We start from the raw sequence: 22909 nt of genomic DNA on the forward strand, positions 1-22909 counted from the left end.
TATGTTAGCCAAAGTTGGGTCTCAGTATGACTTTATGATGACTAGACAAAATTCCTCTAATCCCGTATCTTGCAGAGGGTAGGTAGCTTTTTAGATTATGCAGTATTAAATAATATTCTAACCCCATGTTTGTTCACCTAAACAGAGGACAGATTAAATTGTAAAGCTTATTTGAGAAATGAGCACATTTAGCTCTTTTCCTGTATTTTTTCTTCTCTTGGCTTTTGTGTCCAGTGTTTCTTCCCAAGCAGTGTTATGCAAATGAACCAATTAATGATAGATAAAATGGTCTTCCTACCTCTCAGAGTTTGTAACTGGAAGGGCAACACCGTAAGTCACGTACCTATTCAGTGGGTTCTATAGGCCACTGTGAGGGTCTGATTAGCTTGACTGTGGAAGACAATCGCAGAGGCATCTGCTCAGTTAATTCTGAGAGAAAATTTACCAGATGGAGGCTGAAGATTTAAGTGATTAGAAGGTAGTAGATTGGAATACAAATTGGATTAAAAGAAATTAGATTGATATAAATCGAATTGAGTCACAACAGTTTGTGTTGTTCGTACCAAGGGGCAGTGGATTATGGGAGAAGCAGATGCTCCAATGAGATAGGAATTAATGTGGCTTTGACAGTCCATCTGCGAAGGTCTGAATATCGAGTACATCCCTAATCTCTCTCTCCATTTATCAATGCCATAATGTTAATTAGTACTTCATTCATTAAGTTACTTACAGAAGAAAAAATCTCACCCCTATCCCCTGTCTGCTTGAGAATTTGTTATTCTGCCAAGAATTGGAAAGCTCTCTTCAGCTGAGCTAGCTGCAGTTGACTGTGAGGGTAGACCTGTGTCCTTTTCCTCATGCATACAACTAACTACCTTTGGCATGAGTGCAATAAGCTTGAAAATCTTTGCTCGTATATTCCTCTTCATAAATATGTACTTACGTGAAGCTTTGCATTAATGACTAAGCATGGTGCCACTAAAAAAAGAGTGGCTATATTAATTTGATAATAAAATTATATATATTCTACATTCTGGCTTTTATAAGATGTTCATTGGAGTTATATGTTTTGTGTAATGATTCAAATGTTTAACATTAATGTTGAGTGGCAGATTCCTCCTTGAAGGGAAAAATAAGAAAATTTTCATTCCCATAATACTGTGACTGTTTATACCCAAATGTGTGTGTGTATGTGTGTGTGATGTCTGTGTGTTAGTTTATGGGAAATTTCAGGTTACTGACACTGTTGTGCTTTGTTGTATAGTATCTGGACCTGCTCGTTAAAGAAAAAAAGTTGAATGAAATGAAATTAAAAGAAACATACCATTTTAAATGCCTTTGCTTATGTGGGAAATATGACCCTCTAAAATCCGAGGTGTATTGGCATGGGAACCTCATTATTACACCATTGGCCACAGCAGTGAAGCTCAGCATAAGGCAGTTCTGTCTTGGATCCCATCCAAGGGAACTGAGCCAGTGGAGATCCAAAGGTGATCGCACCTCTAAGGCAGCCCAAGGGTGTAGACGCTAAGGGACAACCATGCGGAAATGCTCCTGTGTATTAATAATAATCACGCAAATACAGTTCCTGGAGACTAAAGCGATGAGATGGGCAAAAATGGAACATCAAATCCTGTGATGCAAGAAGCATATCATTAAAGGTTATGCCAAGTCATTCAGAAATAATTGTAGTATGGCAAATGTGGGCTGTCTGCCAGTGTACATACAGGAAGAATTTAAATTTTTTTTATGTAGAGGAAGACAGTGGTTAGTGCAAAAGTGTGTCAAGTGTTTGAAAATCCTTGGTTTTATGAAAAAAATTCTGTGGGCAGTGATCACTTCAGGCAATGTTCTTAGTAAAGGAATAAGATATATGTATATATACCTTACATTTACATATGTATCTATGTGTATATATATATATGGATATGATATCTGTATCTTCTGTTTATATGATATATTTACATAAATGGCTCCTCCTCCCCCAGGCTGACCTTAGGTTTCTCCTCAATCCTCACTGGACCCCAATACTAAGATAGCTTTTATTGTCATTGTAAATAATATTGGCTAAAGAATCTGACACTCATGTTTTCTACTTCAGAAATAACTTGCCCTCTAGGAGCCAGAACTGAACCTGAGGTCTGTCTGAATCCAGAATATATACACTATCTGCTTAGGTCCTATGTTTAAACACTGTATGTGGCCCATCTTTTGAACTATATATTCACTAATACAATTTGATCATAATGAAAGAGTGTATCAAGCTAGATACCAGCAAAAGTTAGAAAAGAAGAAGGAATACTATTCCATGGTATAAATATACCACATCTTCTTTATCCAGTCATCTGTCAATGGACATTTAGGCTGTTTCCATGTCTTGGCTATTGTAAATAGTGCTGCTATGAACTTTAGGGTGCAGGTGTCTTTTTGAAGTAGGTTTCCTTCCGGATATATGCCCAGGAGTAGGATTACTGGGTCATATGGTAAGTCTATTCCTAGTCTTTTGAGGAATCTCCATACTGTTTTCCACAGTGGCTGCACCAAACTGCATTCCCACCAGCAGTGTAGGAGGGTTCCCTTTCCTCCACAGCCTCTCCAGCATTTGTCATTTGTGGAATACTATTCAGCCATAAAAATGACAACATAATGCCATTTGCAGCAACATGGATGTCCCTGGAGAATGTCATTCTAAGTGAAGTAAGCCAGAAAGAGAAAGAAAAATACCATATGAGATCGTTCATATGTGGAACCTAAAAAAAAAAAAAAAGGAGAACATAAATACAAAACAGAAACAGACTCATAGTCATAGAATACAAACTTGTGGTTGCCAGGGGGGAGTGGGTAGGGAGGAACAGACTGGGAGTTCGAAATTTGTATATACTAACAGGCATATGTAGAATAGACAAGATTATACTGTATAGCACAAGGAAATATATACAAGATCTTGTGGTAGCTCACAGTGAAAAAGAATGTGACAGTGAATATATGTATGTTCATGTATAACTGAAAAATTGTGCTCTGCTCTGAAAGTTGACACAGCATTGTAAACTGACTATAACTTAATTTAAAAAAGTACCACTGGGGGAAAAACACAAAAAAGAAAAGAAGAGGGGAAAAAAAGCTAACGTGTCAGCCTGCAAAATGTAAAATGTAAAGCAAAATTCCTCATTGTAGTAAAGAGCAACCCCTAAAATCTGTCTTTTGCTGTTGTGAGAGTGATTAAATGCCACCTAAAAATAATTTAGTATTCAGGGGTCAGTCCCTTGTTCCTGTTTTGACACTTCAGTTTTCAAGCTAATTGTTAGTTGTCTAATTGGTGGCAGTTGTCTTCATTAAGAACCATCAGCACATCAAGGTGGTGCTTATTGAGCCTGGCAAAGTCAGACATTGTGCTCTTATTCATGCCTTTGTTTCTGTGTCTGATCATTGGCTGTTTAATACCTTGTTGAGCCCAATGAGGATAATTAAAGGAATCACTTGGTTGTAAACTAATGAAAACAGATATACAACCTCCTCATTTCCTGATTATTGATAGATTTTAGGTAGTGGGTATGTTTTCACTGTGAAGTGTTTGTGTTTCTGTACATTTGAGTTCAGTTCACATTTACTGGTGAATGCATGTTAACTACATCAAAGCTGCTACACTCTTTTTTTTCAGCTCATCATCTCACAGGAAATGTTTAGAAATTGAATTAAGGACCCTATTTACCAGATAGTATTTCTTTATTTTATTTTTAAAGGTACACATAAGTCAAATAGAAGAAAATCAACCAGATTTTAATTGATGTCTGCTTTATCATTTTAGGATTCATATGAGGAAGCTGTCCAATAGACCTGATTTCAGTGTGGGCAGTTGAGATAAATTTATCAGATATAAGCCACCTCAAAAAAAGAGTCTGCATCTCATTTTTTTCCACCTGCAGTGAACATATTTTTTCAAATTTGCAGTGAACTCAGAAAATGGAGAAACACAGCCAAGTTTTAATACAGTAAGTGATGTTCTGGCACCTTTGACTATAAATCAGTGTTGCAAAGACATTGTGGCAGCATGAGTAAATGCTGTCCAAATAAATGCCGAGCCTTGGCATGATGGTTCAGAGTTTTGTGCTTCATCATAAAACTCACAAGGCAATTTGCTTAATCCTGGCTGCATAAACTGGGCTTAGAAAAGTGCAATTTGTAATTCAGCTGGCTGAATAAATGGATTTCTACTGGCCAAGGGAGTGAGAAGAATTTAGAGCGCTCCGTGAAAGCGTGAGATTTACTTGGCTAACATGCTTGTTTGTTTGTTTAAAGGAAAGTTACGCCTTACTGTCTAAAATCCAAAAGTATTTTTCTAGGTGTGGAGTGATGAGGGAGAGGAATAGGAATGTACTTGGAACCGAGAAACTCTAAGGCTTTTGGAATAATGGTAGTGTGAAATTGAGTCTAGAGAGGGATGGAAGTGAGCAGCAGACACAAAGTGAAAGAAAGAAGGAAGGATCCTCAGGAATCCGTGCATAAGTGAATCTGAAAGAAATTGAGGGGTTAAACCCCACAACTAAGATTTTTAAAGGGACCTGAAGAAAGATGGAATTTTGTTGGGAAGGAGAGAGGGATGATATATGGGACAGGAGAGGGGTGAGGGGTCCATTTTGAGATACGCAGAATTTGAGGTTACGAATGAGCATTCAGGTAGCACCTGAACCAAGCCTAGAGCTGCCCTTAGCTGGAGAATACTAAACTAGAGATTTGGCTCTTGTCATAGAAATGATACCTGACACAGTGAGAGAGAATAAGTTCCCTGCAGGAAGTATTAAGAGCAGAGGTCTAAAGCACACACCTGAGGAGGCCTTAACTATCGAGTCAGAAATTATTTGACTCAATTCAAACTTTTAGTTCAGTAGTTTACATATAACTCAAAGATTTTTTTCTCCCTTGTGATGGAAATTTATAACAAAAGTAACCAGTAGCAGTGTTCTTTATTTTTTTTTAAATGTCAACATCAATTTGTATATCTCATACAAAAACACTCCAGTACAGTTATTATTGCCTCCTTTGAAAATAGTATACCTACATGGAATATTAAGCAAACAACATTTTACTCTTTTAAAATTCATACCCCTTTCATTTTCTTCCAGATTTTCAGTTGCTGCTTGTTTCTAAAATCCATCTTGTCAGAGTTTGATGTATTGAGTACTTGAATGTAAAAGCAACTTTTCTACATTTACAAAAATAGCCGCCCTATTCTAAGCTATCGTTATTCTTGTCTTTCACTGTTAACTGTAACTCTATACATTTGTATTCCTCTGCCTGTGAGCATTTTCTCCTCCTTCAGCATAATCCAGAATAATTCTTTGTGTTCCACTCCTTTCGCTTTGTGACAAGAAAGCATTGCATTTTGAGAGTGGCTGGATGGAGGTTAATTCCATGTCTGCATGGTAATAACCTGGAAAAACCTGGGGATGATTGGTTTCATTTGATCCCTCATCTGATAAGGCTTCAAAGTAAATGAACTGAGTGGAAAATAACATTTTTCATAAGTTTTCTAGAAACTGCAGATGTTTTTTGAGAGACCCAAGGAATTGAGTCTCTGATGTATTTTAGCGAAATATAATTCAAGCAGAAAAAGATCATTTTAAAACATTCATAGTACTCCCATTTGCTGCTTTTCTCCATTCAGCAGAAAAACAAGCTTGTTTTTCTCTATGCAGACACACTCTTTTTAACTGAAAACTACACTCAGGATTTCTGTTGCAGCAATGATGTTATCTGGTGGTCATTTCACTCTGAAACAGAAGACATCCCTTGAAAGGAAATTTAACGTTTTATTAAATCACTCACTTTTAAAAGGCATTAACAGATAGCATAAATAGACAAAAATGAAGAGAAATTAGGTCCCCAAATGAAAAGTATCCCAATAATTAAGGTAGCTCATATTCTTTATTTGCTGGACTAAAGCTACTCTGACTTTCAGTCTAAATTTAACTAAACATTTGTATGCTTTGCAATAGAAGTCATATCAAAATCATTATGATTTACTAAATAATTTTTTTCGTAAAGAGACTTAGATTTATATTTATTTATTATTTTAATGCAGTGCATAAAGTGAGGGACACAATGCCATCTCAGTCTTTTTTGATAGTATCCTAAAGATTTGGAAACAGATTTAATTCCAAGCCTAAAAACTATCTGCAACTGATGAAACATGGCCTCTTTTTCAACCTATTCTGGATCAAAATCTTGTCCGAGGTGTTTTTAGGGGAGTAAATACTTCAAAAGTGAATTTAGGTGCATATCTTGCAGATAACTCCATAGAAATGTGATGCTGTCGCTTCCATTCAGTTTGGTCAACTGTGAAGGCCCATTCATGCTGAGCTTGATGGTCAAACACAAAGCAATAAGTACAGGTTGTATTCAGATATCTTTATACACTTCTTTTACTTTCCAAGGTAGAGGCTTCAGAAAAAGAATTTCAGCATGCCATTGTACAACGTTAAGAAAACTGAATACAATATGGCTGTTCCCACTTTGCAAGCAAAAAATTTTTCTTTTTGTCCTTGGAATCGCTATACTCACCTTTGACTTGGTTTTATTATTGCAAGAGGTCTTATCCTTATTTTAAAAATACAGTTCTATAGAACTGTAATTTAGAGATTTCAAGGAAGAAATATCTTTCATTTAAAGGGAGAAAATGATTTTGTTACCACCACCCCTTTAAATTACTGGTAAGTGTTAAATTCAGAAAGTGTTCTGATAATATCCCATTTCCTGATTGTCATTTAAGTCATGTTATCATGCTCTCTAAAAAGATTCTTTTGATAGTCCTTAATCATCATTAAACTTATAATAGAAAAGTAACCAAAAAACAGAGTCTTTCTATGTGTTGATCATGCAGTGGTTTCAAGATTTTCACAAAGAAAAATCAGTATTGGTATAACCTATTTCAATAAAATATTTAAGGAAACACAAAGGATTATTTAATATCAATATCTGATTAAACTCCAGTGAATATTATTTGCAAATGATTTCTTCAGCATGCCAAGATGGTAGCACCTGGTACTAAAGTCCCACACATCCAATTTGTCGTAAACCACAGTAGAAGCAATCTTCAGTTGTTCTAGAGTTTTTTGATCAAAATTTAGCTATCTGTAGCTCCACTGACAGAATAACAAAAGTGATATACTTACTCATATATTTATATAAAATATTGATTGAGCACCTAGTATTTTCATCTTTAGAACTTTGGTGTATGTCATAAATCTGACTAAGGTGCAGAGTTGAAAACATGGAGCCTTCAGGGAAATGTAGGTAAGGGATACCATTCAGAATGACCTTTAATTTGGTAGGTAGGAACAGCCTGTGGTGAAAATCACAATGGAGAGATAGGCAGAAGCTGTATTTTGAATGACCTGCAATTGCAGGAAAACTACGTCTTGCAGATGGTAGTCCTCTGTCTTAATGGGGTCACAAATTCCTTTGAGTGTAGTGATAGAGGTTATACTAATAAAGTGATTATATATTATAGTAACACCAATAGTAGTAAACATTTACTGAGTGCTTACTGTGTGCTCAGCCCATGGAAAAATCTCATGTAGTCATTGCAGCAGTGCTGTTAGGTTGGTACTGCTATGTTTTATAGATGTGGAAACCAAAGTGTGGAGACGGTAAGAGACTTGCCTGATTTTGTATTCTTGTCTTGCATTTGGACTAGAACAATTTCAAGTCAGAGTTCTCTTATTGACAGAGAATCTGTATTAACTGTCAATGATACATTTTATCATTTCTTTTAAAGGTACATGCACACACATGCACAGAATTTTACCCAATATCTGAGATGTCATCCTCCATTCCATGGTCTTGCCTCTGTTCCATATAAATTAATCCATGGTTTAAGAACCATATTTTAAAAAGATAATAGTGTAATATGATGAGATTCATATGTTAGGCCAACTTCTTCAGTAGTTGGATGTCAACTGGAATTGAACAAGTCTAAAACCAGTCTTTGTGTGTATTACTCAGACATGATACAGCTAATACATTTGGCTCATGGCAGTTCTAATTTTCGGGGTAATGATTTAGCCATTATTCTTTTAAGAAAATTTCTGGATTGTACCAATATTCTCAATTCTGTTAAAAAAAATCCTTAGTATACAATACAGTAAAAGAACTTTGTAATTTTAACTGGGTTCATTGACTCTCAATTTAACTTTATAATAAGATATTTCAGATTAAAGAAAAATATATCAAGAGTTCTAGGCAAATTTACCAGAAACTAAATATTTAACAAAGTTTAGCACAGGTATAAAATACCAGTGCTTGTAGGAATGATATTTTCTGACACTAATACGGGGACCTTTGGCATCTGCAGTTACTAAGATTAATGCTACTAGCACAAAATTTTCAAAATATATTGCTTAGGAAATAGAATAGAAGGCCAAAATGTTATCACTCCGTTAGGAGTTTATGTAAGTAGAATGTCTTTTTATGGAAACTCATTCATAGTCTCCACCAAATAAATATTGATAGTTTTTAGAAAATTAAACATTATTAAACAACTGAATGAGGTTGGAGATTGTTTCATTGCATCATTTTTTTGTAAAGCCAAATGCAATTTTAAACCAATTAAATATAATAAATATGACAATAAGAAGCTAAATTTCAAAGATATCTTCCTGGAATACAGATTGTTTTTGTCACTGTAAGGCAAATCTACATAACCCATGAAAATCTCTGATTTGGTGGCAAATCATTCTTTAAAGAATGTCTTCAACAATGGTTAAGATGTAGCAAATTGATTTGAAATAGTTTTGGTTAATATCCAGGTTAATATGTTGGCTCCTCACTGAATTGTTGGAAAGTGAATTTATAAAGTAGGAAATTAAGTTTTTATTTCTCAGGAGAAAACCACTCCTAAAAACTTACTTGGAAACCTTTCAGATTTGTGGTTTCAAAATATCTCTTCAGTGTTTTAGAGATATTCTCATGTATCCCACACCTTTTTAAGTTGCTTTCTGCTGTTGGTTCTTATTTACCCAAACCAGTCCTGCCTTCCCTCTGGGTTCTGGTGCTCTCACCTGGGCCCACCTGCTCATGAGATGTCAGCGGCTCAGTGCGTTGGGTGCAGGCAGCCAAAAAGTGAAATAATTTTCTAATATAAAAAGCAATTAAAACTTACATAACAAAGACACTGAATAACATAAGGTGGTTGGAGAAAAAAAGGAGAATGTATTTCACTTTTATTATTTTCAGCAACTTTTGTTGTGTACACAAATAAAGACCTGAAATATACAATTGTGAAATTTAGAGAAAAAGTTTTATGAAATCTGTCTTAGTTACTTTATCCTTATAGCAACCTGCTCACCCTGAATAAGAAAAGACATTTTAAGAATCTTTTACTAAGGTTGTATTTTAACTACTGGATAAAAGATTTACTTTTAAGATGAGTATATATGTATTACCAGTTGATCTTTGGTTTAAGTGATTTATAGAACCATGTATTTACTGGCAGTGTGAATACACTTTAATAGAAATTTAAGAATAAATTTTAAGTGTTACATCAGCTGCTTTTTAAACAAAAACTTTTAAATCATTGTTAAACTTTGGAGGGTGCTCTAAAAAGGCATTTTGACAACCATTGCTTTTGATAGTAGACACAAGACCTATCAAGGGCAAACCTATCTAATCTCTACTTACATTAAAAATATGAACGTTAATCTATAGTGTATATCTTTAAAAATTTGCTCTGTGGTAATAAATTTAAACTGCTACCCATTATCTTTTCTTATAGATATGTCCATTATGATGTGATGGCCATAAAGAGTGTAATCATGTTATAAAACAATGAACTTGTGGCAACCTACTCTTCTAGGTGACTCAATTTTGAAATAAAGAAATAGTACCATTAGAGAGTTTAGTTAACTTGCTTAAGATCACATATGTAATCACATAATGGCCAAGGGAAAAACAAAACAAAACAAAAAAACCCCCAAATACAACAGAAATCTAGTGCTTGGGACTTTCTATTTTAGACTTCCAAAATACAGATAAAAAAGAATGATAGGAAGAAGTTATTCTGAAAACAGAGCTAAGGCCACTATGTTGTAGTTTTCAGTTTTGGGGAAAGAAACTTCATTTCTTTGCTTCTCTATGTCTTTTTTTCCCTTTCTTCTCAACTGTAAAATGGGGTTTGGGAAAAGAGGGTCTCGGAGTAGCTCAATCTTTTGCCTGTTGGACCTGGGAGATTGGGTAAACAGGGAGCACATGAGATGCCATAGAACTAAAGCTTTCAGAATCGAGGCTGCCGTGTTTGACAAGAAACGTCTTTAATTTTTGTCGTTCCCTTTCACACCCTTGGCCCTTCAGATTTATGACATTAAAAAGCCATTCAGAATTTTTGTAATAAATAACGTATTTCTAGGCCTCAATTTAATTTTGATGTCTTATCTAATTTAAACTTATTTTTAACTTTGCTGTGTTTCCAAAAGAAATGAGTTTTAAAATTTATTTAGTTCATTGCCAAATTAGATCATCTCCTGAGAGAGTTTCTAAGGTTCAAACGGATGAAACAGTCTTTGTGTTTTCCTAACACTGGCTTTCTCACCACTTCTTATCACATCGTAAGACCTCTAGGGGGAAAAAAAATTCTTACATCCCTCTTCTATTTCCCCTTCCTCATAAGGGAAGTACACTGGAACTTATTCATCATGAAGAATTAAAGGATAGCATAGTTCTAAGGACAGACTTGATGGAGTTATTAATTAAGTCCACATTATTACAAATTATGTCTGCTCACTAATCAATGTGGACAGCATTTGTAGTGGCACAGAGGTATGTTTCTGTGGAGAAAATTTTAAATAGGCTTTATTTTGGGAAAACAGAAATCAGTAACAGCTTTAATTCTTTAGAAATCTAGTATAAAAAGGTCAACCTGATCTAGCTAAAATTTACCATGCAGAAAAATTGTTAATACAAGAATGACCTCAGAGAAGAGAAACTCTTGTCAGTGTGGTTAGAGTTGCAAGGGGCAAATTTTGGAAAGAGTATTTGTAATCATTAAAGGAAAAAATAAATTACATTGGATGCTTATTACATGTCCTTGTGATCTAGATATATGTTTTATTTAGTTTTTTGTTGTTAAATTGAAGTATAGTTAATTACAGTGTGTCCATTTCTGGCATACAGCACAATGTCCCAGTCATGCATATACATACATACATATATTTGTTTTCATATTCTTTTTCATTAAAGGTTATTACAAAATATTGAATATAGTTTCCTGTGCTGTATGGAAGAAGTCTTTTTAATCTATTTTTATATGTAGTGGCTAACATTTACAAATCTCAAACTCCCAAATTTATCCCTTCCACCTCCTTCCCCCTCCCAGTAACCATAAGATCATTTACTATGTCTGTGACTCTATACCTGTTTTGTAGATGAGTTCATTAGTGCCCTCTTTTTTTTTTTTTTTGTTTCCACATATGAGTGATATCATATGGTATTTTTCTTTCTGCTTACTTCACTTAGAATGATGATCTCTAGGTCCATCCATTTTGCTGCAGATGGCATTATGCTATTCTTTTTTATGGCTGAGTAGTATTCCATTGAATAAACATACCACAACTTCTTTATCTAGTCATCTGTCTGTAGACTTTTAGGTTGTTTCCACGTCTTGGCTATTATATATAGTGCTGCTATAAACATTGGGGTGCATGTTACATATATATGTTTCTTTTAATCATCTAAACTGAGTGGTGAGACATTGGGGTTATGATTTCTACCTAGTAAAAGTGAGGCATAAATATTTGCTAGTCAATAATCTCTTTGTTTATTCCTACCACACTGACTCCTTTTTTGTGATGGTCATCCAGCCTTCACTTTTTTATGCTGCACTATGTACCTCTGAAGACGGGAGGGGTAACTTCAGGAAGTATCTCTGGTCACATCCAGAACTGGAGTAATCATAGAAAATCTTGCTGGCTTAAGTTTACTAAATTTTTTGGAAAATATTTTATTAAAGCAAACATACTCATTATGAACTAGAGCACAATATTCTGTACATTTTTAAGAAAAAGCAAAATGAATACTGTGTAGAAATTTTGCTGGAGGGAATGTATTTACCAAAATTTTCTCCTGCCCTTGAAAAAATTCAGAAAAATTTGAAATATGTTATTTAACTTACTAGATATAGCTATCTAGTATATGAATGAAAAATAAAGCTTAGTGCAAGGAAATATTATATTCCAACTGAATAAAAAGGCAGAAGCAGTTTACTTTCAAACACATTAAATGAAATCAGCCAGTGTTCTTTTAGGTGCATTATCCTCCGTCACTGTATTATACAATTGAAATCACTTCTGAAAACAAAAGTTTGGTAGTACTCACTGCAAATGAGTGGTTATTGAGTAAATAAAACTAAATTTAAATATATTCGTGAATTATGATTTTATACTTTACCTCCAATTCTTTAAAATTTGAAGAGCTAATAAACTATTCAATTTGTGTTTTATTAAATATTTTACTAAAATCATTACAAAATCATTGTTTGAGAGTCTCTGAGAAGTGGAAATAATCCATTATGTAAATTTGGGTGCTTAGAACATTACTCAAAGACACTTCTACATCCGGCTGTCTCATTTGATGCATTCTATTCACTGTGGAGACCAAGAAGCTCCATTTTAAAGAAATATCTCAGGTGATTCTGATGCATGTAGTCTAAGAATCACACTTTGAAAAACAAAGAAGATGCTTTCTGATCATAACTAAAGGTGTTAATTTGGCTCATTTTATTGAAATCAATTTTAGAATTTATTTTTAAATTAGTCTACTTGTAGTGGCATTCTTTACTTACTCTTTCAACCATTTTTATGAAGTCTGGTACATTTTGGATGAACGGCCCTGAGATATATATAATTCTGCCTCTATCAGCTATTCAGTTATGAATATTGTCACTTGACTGTTTTATAGCTTCCTTTTTGGACACTAAAAGTAAACATTTAGATGTTCACCTGTAGTACCCTGTGACTAATTTTCATCATCTTTCTTTATAATAGCTAAGGACAGTTTAATAAGATGTTTTAAATTAAAACTTGAGTATTTTATTATTCAATTCACATTTGAGATATAAAAAGATGTCCAGAATTGTTATCAGCTGCAAGCAAAGTTAGAATTGCAGATAGTAATTCTGACATGATACTTAGTCTATATGATCAAATAGGGATTCTGAATATTTCCTGTTACAGGAGCAAAGTTTCTTTTTTCTGCTGTTGAAGTATTTTTTTTTTATTTGTCTGAAATCTGGAGAAAACAGTCCATCTGGTCCTATATAAAAAGATAAATTTAAAAAACTAAAGTTATTAATAGAAAGTGATAAACAGGTGCTCTAGAACAGGATTGACAAACTTCTGAAAAGGATCAGAAAGCAATATTTCAAGCTTTGTAGACCATATAAGGTCTCTTTTTTCCTCCACCTTCCCCTTCTTTTTCTTTGTCTCCTCCTTTTTCCTTCACTCTTTTCTTTTAACAACACTATAAAAATGTAAAAACATCCGTAGCTCAAGACCATACTAAAACTGTTCAGAGCATTGCTTCTTAAACTTTAATGTGCATATGCTTTGCTGGGGGAGCTTGTTAAAATGCAGATTCTGATTCTGTGGGTCTGGGATTGGGCTGGGGATCCTGTATCTCTAATATGCCTTTGGGTGTCAAAGTTCTTGAAGTTAAACTGTTTCATGGCATTTTATGTGATGAACCAAATAATGGGATTACATGGATTACCTAGTTTTTAGTGGTCCTTCATAATTTTAAAGTCTCAGTCCTCTTACAAATTTGATGAAAGCTTTAGTCCCACTCTCCACTACCTCCTGCCCACATAAAAGTACCCAATTTTATACACCATTTCAGAGAATTCTTGGACCTATCTGAGGTTTATCCATCTTAAGGGTCAATGCTATAGTTGTATAATGTCTAATTTTAAGGGAGCTCAAAATTAATCCTCTCACTCTTAATAACATCTTAAAATTTAGATTGCAGCTGTGTCTTTGCATATCTCTGTATCTGTCTATCTACCTACCTATATATCTGTTGTCACCTGAAAAAAAATGCACAATGTGAGAGTTGCAAGTTAAGCTTTATTTTGGGCAAAATGAGAACTATAGCCCAGGAGACAGCATCTCATATAGCTCTAAGGAGCTGCTCTGAAGAGGTAGGGAGAAGGTCAGTATTTATTTGATTTTAGTGAAGAGGGGTGCATGCAACCAAGCACACATTTTTGAAGAAGGTTTCTGCTAGTCTTGTGAAGGTTATTGCTAATCTCCAGGAGCAGATATCTCCGTTAATGATTTTGTTACTTTTCTAGATATGAGAACATGTGAGAATATGGGCTCATGAAATCTTCTCCTGAAAATATTTAACTGTTTGAAGCCCTGTTCTACCTTTCTGACCTCCATCCTGAATTCCTTTCAGGGTATGTTGAAGGTCAGCAGCTAGTGACTTAATCCTTTTAGAGGCAGATGGCCAGTGCCAATTTTTAGTTGTCACTATCAATCATTTATCTATTCGCTGGTACAAACTTTCAACTTTGTTTTATGCCCTACTAGCCACTACTGTCCTGATGATTCCATTTAAAACCTAAAACTATAAATGAGGAAAATAATCTAACAGTTGCTAAGAGTAAACATGAATTATTAAAATGCCTTGTATTAAATTTGTTCACAGTTTACTTAAGACTTTTTAAAAACTGCTTTATTGAGATACAAATCATACGCCCCACACTTTACTCATTTAAAGTATACAATATACTTTTTATTATTTTCACAGAATTGTCCAACCATCATCACAATCAATTTTAAAATATGTTTATCACCCTCTCAAAGATTCCCCTGTCCCTCTTCACCTCTCACCCTCTGGACATAAGGTTTCGTTTCTCATGGATATATACCAGCCAGTGGAATTTCTGGGTCATATGTTAATCCAAAACTTTTTGGGGAACTCCAGATAATTTTCCAAAGTGGTTGCACCATTTTACATTCCTACCAGCACTATATGAGGCTCTCAACTTTTCAACATCCCAGACAGTACTTGATATTTTACATTTTTTTAGATTATTACCATCCTAGTGGGTGTGAAGTATGTCATGTTGTGGTTTTGATTTGCATTTGCCTAATAGTTAGTGATGTTGAGCATCTTTTCATGTTTACTGGCTTTTTGTTTAACTTTTTTTGATAAATACCTATTCAGATCTTTTGCCCATTTAAAAATTTGGTTATTTGTACTTTTATTGATTGTAAGAGTTCTTTATATATTCCAGGTATAAGTCCCCTATCAGATATATGATTTGCAAATGTTGTTTTCTGATTCTGTAGATTTTTTGATAACAAATATATTTAAATTTTATGAAGTCCAGTTTATCTGTTTCATTTGTTACTTGCTTTTGGTGTCATATTCATGAAGATTTTGACTAACTCAAGGTCATGAAAATTTGCTCTTATAATTTCTTGGAGTTATCTCATAATTTTACCTCTTACATTTAAATTGTAGATGTTCTTTTTAAGTTTTTATAACAGTGGAATAAAGTTGCTAATTGAATATCAGATGTGATAGCACTGGAATTATTTACATATATCATAGTCATAAATGAGTACAGTTCTCTGAGTGCTTATTGGACATGCTGGATTCTAAATCTTATTGCTAAATAGTTTAGATATTTTGCTTCTATTTCTCTTATTCTATTATTTTATATTTTATTTAATAAATGCTAGTGTGTTTTCAGCTCCTGTTCAGGCCTTATCCAGGCCAAGTGCCTAATAAGATAGAGAATTACTTGATGTAGTAAACAGTACTCCAAAAATGTGGATGATTAAAACTTATTTTTAGTAATAGAACAAGCTTGGTATTAGGGAGAATGTTGATGACTTCAAATGGAAGATTAGAGAAGAGCAAGGATATCTAAACAAGATGTTTGTAGCTTACCATGTGCCTGTTACAGGAAAAGTGACATATAACTCTTGGTACATTTTAGGTTAAGTTTCTGTGGCTGTATATCCAGAGCTTTACATTTGATAATATGTTACTGGTTTGTAAGATATGATTAGCCATTCATGTTTAAATACTTTGAGATCTTACTTGGTTATTACTTTTTAAGATAATTCTTACTTTTTATGTTCTATAAATTCCTACTTTGTATTAGGGTCTCAATAATTACAATATATAGCCTTCTTTATTATTATGATATATGATATGATTTCCCATCCATATGCTTTGGGGTCTCTTTCATTCTTTTTTTTTTTTTTTTAATTTTGACTCATATACTGTAAATTACTCTTACTTTAGGTACCTAAAACTTGTAAAAGTTCCTTCTTGGATCTGATGAGATGGCAAGTGGTAATCAGCAACCTTTAAAAGTTAATCCTCTTCACAAAAGAAAAGACTCATTCGTTACCAAATTAAATTCCCTTTATTAAATTAAAATATGAATTTTAAATTAATATTGAAAGTAAACTGGTAAGTAATATTGAAAGTACTCATCAAATAACATTGATGAGTAAATATTACTTCTATTTATTGAGCAGAAATGTGCTAATATTAGGTGATTGGTTGGAAAATTTTAAGAACTAGTTTTTAAAAGCTCCCATTAAAAAAAAAAGGCTTCCATTTAGATTATTAATGTTTTTAGACAGGGTTCTCTCAGTGTCTCCTTTAGAATTATTTGCAGCATCTGTCAGGACCTTTCCACAAATAATGGCCTCTGACACTTTATAAATTAAAACATTTCAAACAATACATTATGCAAAATTTTCATCTTAAAATACTGAACAGATTCTTCTCTTTCTATTTTTTCAACCTTGTAATGGCCTCACTTTCATTGCAATCACAAAAAAGTCATTGATACCTGTCACTCTTCCTTATTGTGTGGAATAACAAATTCTTTCCAGTGTTTAGTTTATGATATAGCTTGTATCTTCCTCTTGTTTTCTACCTTAAGTCTTATTTCTCAAGGTCAGGTTCTTTTTATTGTTCTCTGGGATACTGAAGTAACTCTCACCTGTCTTTTTGGCTCCATTGCTATCTATGTTTTACACTGCAGATCCAAAGTATCTTTCTAATACACAGTCATGTCACTGCTCCCTCAAAATCAGCTAGCCATATAGAATAAAAGTCCACACTCCTTAGCGTGGTATTTTAAGCCCTTTTGTCTCTGACCATAAGACTGCTGTTCACCCTCACCTGCCACATTAACTTCCTCCCTGATTATGAAAGATACATATGTACTGTTGTTTCTCTGTCCTTTTGCTCATGCTGTTTCATCAGTATCTTTCTCCTGTTGACATTATTTTCATTCTTTGCAACTCAATTTAGATGCCACCTTTTTGAGTGGCACCTCTTACTGTGCTCTAATTAGAGTTAACATGTCTGTTCCTGATTTTTTCCTATAAAACATTTCTTGGATCTCCATGCAACAACATTCATTGTAACATAGTAATTTAACTTGAGTTCCTCAGGCAGACATACCTTGGTTCAAATCCTGCCTCTACTGCTTACTTTCTCTACAATTTATGTCATTAAGTTTCTTCCCGACATGTTAAATTGAGTTATTACTGGTACATAAATGTTCAGGTCTCTTTTTGTGTTGACTCTGATAACACAATGCTAATATGATAAATGATTTCTGTGTATGTATTCTAGGTACTTGGCTGTCTCCCCCAGTACATAGTAGGCGCTTTGGCAATAGGAAATGAGTCTAACTCACCTTAGTATCCATTCCAACTTACTGATTCCAAGAGGAAATTTCATGCTCTTTTACTTTTGTGTGTAATGACTCATGGAACATGTTAAACTTAACTCATTAGAATTAACGTGTTAATTTATTGCTATATTGTCTTGTTCCACCAGGGATTTGTGATGATTTATGAAAGCATAAAGAACAAAAGGCTGAAACATAAATAAAATAGTAGTAAGTGCATTTTAAATGATTGAATAGTTCAGTTTCATCAGTGGAAACCTAAATGAAACAAAAGCTACAGATGAGGAAATGTTAAAACTTGTCTTCATTCTGTCATGTTTCATAGGATCTCGTCTTCGCCAGGAAGACTTTCCCCCGCGGATCGTGGAGCACCCTTCCGATGTCATTGTCTCTAAGGGAGAGCCCACCACTTTGAACTGTAAGGCCGAGGGCCGGCCAACACCCACCATTGAGTGGTACAAGGATGGTGAGCGGGTGGAGACTGACAAGGATGATCCCCGGTCCCACAGGATGCTCCTGCCCAGCGGATCCTTATTCTTCTTGCGCATTGTGCACGGGCGCAGAAGTAAACCTGATGAAGGAAGCTACGTGTGTGTTGCAAGGAACTACCTTGGTGAAGCAGTGAGTCGAAATGCATCTCTGGAAGTAGCATGTAAGTAAACATAATGAATCTCATGAATAACACTCACTTTTATTTTGATTTATTTTTAGTAAGCGTTGATTTGTTCCCATAGGTGCTTAACACCTAGAGAATAAAACAGTGAGCAAGCATACTCTGCATAATTTTACTTGCCTTCTCCAAAGAAAGCTGGTCAAAATAATGTCAAGCCAAGATGTTTGAAATAAATTTATTTATGTTGTAGCAATGTGAGTATTATGTTATTAAATTAAAAGCAAGATGGTGTTGATGCTGGTCATATTTAAAATTTGAATTATTAATGACAGATATAATCAGATTAAAGTTGACAGTGTTAAAGTATAAAGTTTATGAGTAATGTGGCTTCAAATACAAGGCATATATTCAATATTGTACCTATTTCTGTTATTTATTTATATAAAACTGTTATATTTTGTATGTGTATATATGTATTTCTAAATCTAACTTTCATTGGGTAACTTTAAAAAGAATATACTCTCTGGGTTATACTAACTCTCTTACTTCCAGGCTAAATTTAGGAATTATTACCCTCAGCATGGAGGAGAGAATACACCAACAATATCAGCAACTATACTTTATTTTTTAATCAGAAAATTCATTGGAGAGGAGATCTGATTTCTGTGTAGGGACAGAATGTTCATATTTAGGAAGGTCTTGCTCAGTCTCGGTAATCAGCAGTAGCTAATTACTTGCCCTGCCTTTGACATTTTAAAATATATTTGTTTATTAATCTGACAGCCCAAACAGCACTGGTAAATCAAGATATCAAGACTTTGCATCTCTTTGAACTTTATTTTTCTGGATGGTTTTCCAGAACAAATTAAAAAATACGTTAAATTTGTTTTCTATTTTATAGGTGAGGATTTGGTGTCATAATTTGAACAGCACCAGACAATTTTGATACCTATTTTCAGGAAAGATTTTATCTAGAATTAATTGTGAGTAAGGTGGCAGTAATTGGGCCTAAAGAAAGTTTGTGCTCTTCAACTTTCTAGTTGTGCCAGTAGCTGTTCATAGGTAAGAGAATAGAAATATTTCAGGATGCATAAATCTTTTTTATATAGCTGAGATGGAGTGTTGGATAATAGCTGATGGTCTCATGTCTCCAATTAAACTTGATACTTGTATTCACATGCTATGTGGTATCACACTAGATTATAAAACTTGTGTATATGTGTATTGAAATTCTCAACAGCGTGTTGTTACCTTTGTACATGAAAGCATCTTCTAGTAAACAAAGTCGTACAATTTCTTACTCAGCTATCCCAATGAAAGCTTTTGTTCTCAAGCATCCAATCTTTTGATTTATAGCTTGTACTGGGAAATCTGGAACCCACTCCATGCTGGGAATATATAAGTCCAATAAGAAAAGCCTAGAATAATCCTAAAATCCAAGGTTGTTTTATGAAGTGTTTTGAGATCTAAGCATTAGAACTTCTACTAGCAATGCCACTTTGCCAGACACTAGGTAATTTCATTTCTATAAGTTTGTTCACAAAGCAGTTAGATTAATTATAGTTTAGTGAGGTCTGAGGTATATACACAAAACCCCAAGAATGCAAATATTCCTGTTTCATTTTTATTTTGAACTATCTTATTTCTGGAATATTTCAAACATATTGAAATATTTCAATGTCAATTTCTATGGTTTTTCCAACCAGATCACTTTATAGTAAATATAACAGGCATAATTCTTCCCTTTTATAGATAAAATGAAACCCATGATGGTTAAGTGACTAAGACTCAGAAAGTAAGTTAATGGGGAATTCAAGATCAGACCATGATTGTTCTAATTTTCAGTTGTAGAGGACTGTGTCATAGTTGGAAAAATACTCAAATGAAATCTGGCCCATTTTACATAAATAAAGGTAAAGAACTTCTAATTAAAAATTTTTTATCTACTCAGCAGCAAATAAGTATTTTTTATTGAGGTATAGTTGATGTACAATATTTTATAAATTTGAGTGTTCAACATAGTGATTCACAATTCTTAAAGGTTATATTCCATTTACAGTTATAAAATATTGGCTATATTCTGTGTGTTGTGTTGTACTATATATCTTTGTAGCTTATTTATTTTAAACAAATAATTGTTTTTAATCCTTAATTAACTTTCTTCTCAATATTAAAGTTTATCTAAATTGACTAGTCATTTTATTGTTGAACAACTATAAACTTATATATATATATATTTCTGAGCCTTAGCTTTAAAATTGCTCCCAACACATATGCATCTTGTATTTTTATTTAATCTAAAGTATTTCTCTCTTTCCTAATTGTATCATTAATAATGAATCAAACTATTTAGAAGGAATTTTTAAACCATGATTTTTTTTCATGTAATGTGGCAGTAGCATTTTTTATTTTTAAATCAGTGCACTTTGAGAAATGCTAAAAAATACTTGTGACCTCGAGAGGAAAAGAAAGCAGCTTCTAAATTGGATTTAGCTAGTGAATAAAATTCTTTCTTCTAATGCCCTGTCAACAGTTCATGCCATTTAAGGCAACACAAGATCAAATAATACCCATTTATATGCTGCTCATCTCTTTTGCATTAGCTCATCAGTCTTCTCCCTTTCCTTATTTGTTTCATAAAACGTGTTAATATGGAAATTTGGGTCAAAGTACTACAATTTGTCATTCTGTTGGTAACCCAGGTGTATTTTTATAAAATGATAGAGGATTCAGTGCAGGTCATATAAATGTTTGGCTTTCATATTTTAGGACTCAACATAATTGCTCAATTATGGCACATCTATTAAAGGAAAAAAGAGGCCTAAAAACATCATGTATTTGGAGAACTGCAAGTAGCTTGATATGAGGTTGGTGGACAGCATACGTTGGAAAGATAGGCAGGTGCTGCATCATAAAATCTAGACTTTTTGTTATGTAAAAGGAGAGTCTTTGAAAAAGAATTGAAGATTGGGTTAAACAGATGATGATTGAAGTCAGAGTGGAGTTAAGCTGTCAAAACATTCAGAAAAGAGTATATGTTAGAAAACAGTGGTGAAGGTTGAAAGAAGGAAAATGTTTGAATTGTATTTAGAAAGTATAAATCATATCATTTAATGTTGATTTGAGGATAGAGGGTGATCCCCAGATTTTTTTTTTTTTGGTGGAGTGACTGGCTATGTTGTATTACCTACCTCCAAAGGGATGGCAGATAGATGCAGGAGAAATAACTATAGTGGGGACAGGAGAGCAGAGTCAGCTTTGGCTTACATACCAGTGAAATATCAAGGTAAAAATATGTGATGTTCCTTTAAGAAAAGAGCTTCTGGAATTGAAAAGAGAGGTCTTTCCCAGGTGGAGGTTGAAGCCATGGGAGTAGATAATCATAGATGTGATTGCCCAGGCAAGCTGTGTGTAGGGAGTGGTTAATAGGAGCTCAGATCACTCCCAGTGTTTGGAACCCCAATATTTAATGGTAAACAAAGGAAAGAAGGCTGGTGCAAGAGGCTCAGAGGAGGTATCAGAATGACAGGATGTGGGAAGTGGAGTGACAAGAGAAATGAAATAGTTTTAAGAAAAAAAAAGTGGTGGACAATGCAAATGCCATATTGTGGTATAATAAAAAAATATCCATGGTCTCTAGGGATGGAAAGAGAGCACTGCAGCTGAAGAATAAATAGGTGGTGAAGTTGGAGTGGCAAATGGTGCCTGTTCTTTCAAGAATTCAGCTCTGAATTGGGTATGAGGGAACTAGAGTAGGGTATTCCAGCCTGTGCACTCTTGCCATTTGGGATGGGTTAATTCTTTGTTGTGGAGGCTGTGCTCTACATTGTAGGATGTGTAGAAGCATCTCTGACCTTTGCCCAGAAGATGCCCAATAGGACCCCTGCAGCCCAAGTTGTGACAACCACAACTTGTGTCTCCAGGCTCTGCCAAATTTCCTCTGAGGGTCAAAATCAGTTGAAAATTGATTTAAGTGTATCTAGGCATATCTAGGTGGTTAAGAATATATGGATAAGTAGCAGAAAACCTTACTACAATTTTTATTGTGAAATGATTATTCAGTTAAAAAAGACCTGAAATTTTTTTGACTCTGCTTTATCTTGATTTTCAATTTTAATTTCAACAATCTTGGTTTCTGCTGTTATATGAAATGTGCAGTTTTATTGATAAACATCTGTCTTGACTGGTCATAATAGAAGTTAGCCTGTTTTCTATCATGCTGTGTTTGTTCTCTTTTTAAAAATACATACCTCAGTTTTATGTAATGGAACAGTGTAATGGAGGAAAACAAATATTTAGGATCAATCATTGCAGTAGAATTTTTAATCACTTACCTCATATTTGCTTTTTCCCCCCTCTTGGTTTGGAAAAAAATAGCAATGCAGGAAATACTTTTTAAATCTCTTGAACTTTAGGTCTTTAGGCAAAAAATGATTTTTACGTATTTCAAAAAAAGTATTGCAAGGTCTACAAGCAAGGCACTTGGCCCTTAAGAAGTTAATATGTAGTTTTCCCGATGGGACCACCTAGAGAGCTGAGGCATAACTGGTGCAGATAGGATTTCACTTTGAACACCA

General features: G+C 34.1%; 1 protein-coding gene across 6 annotated transcripts in view; it reads left to right on the forward strand.

The window, feature by feature from the left end:
• The window catches only part of ROBO2 (roundabout guidance receptor 2), a 1149410-nt gene that overhangs the window by 640582 nt on the left and 485919 nt on the right, over positions 1-22909 (forward strand). For all 6 annotated transcript variants that reach the window (XM_032489706.1, XM_032489698.1, XM_032489727.1 and 3 more), the window contains exon 2: positions 18045-18371. In XM_032489706.1, the coding sequence (XP_032345597.1) occupies positions 18045-18371 (327 nt within the window). The remainder of the gene's footprint in view (positions 1-18044; positions 18372-22909) is intronic.

This window comes from Camelus ferus, chromosome 1, assembly GCF_009834535.1.
Source record: "Camelus ferus isolate YT-003-E chromosome 1, BCGSAC_Cfer_1.0, whole genome shotgun sequence".
Lineage (NCBI taxonomy): Eukaryota > Metazoa > Chordata > Mammalia > Artiodactyla > Camelidae > Camelus > Camelus ferus.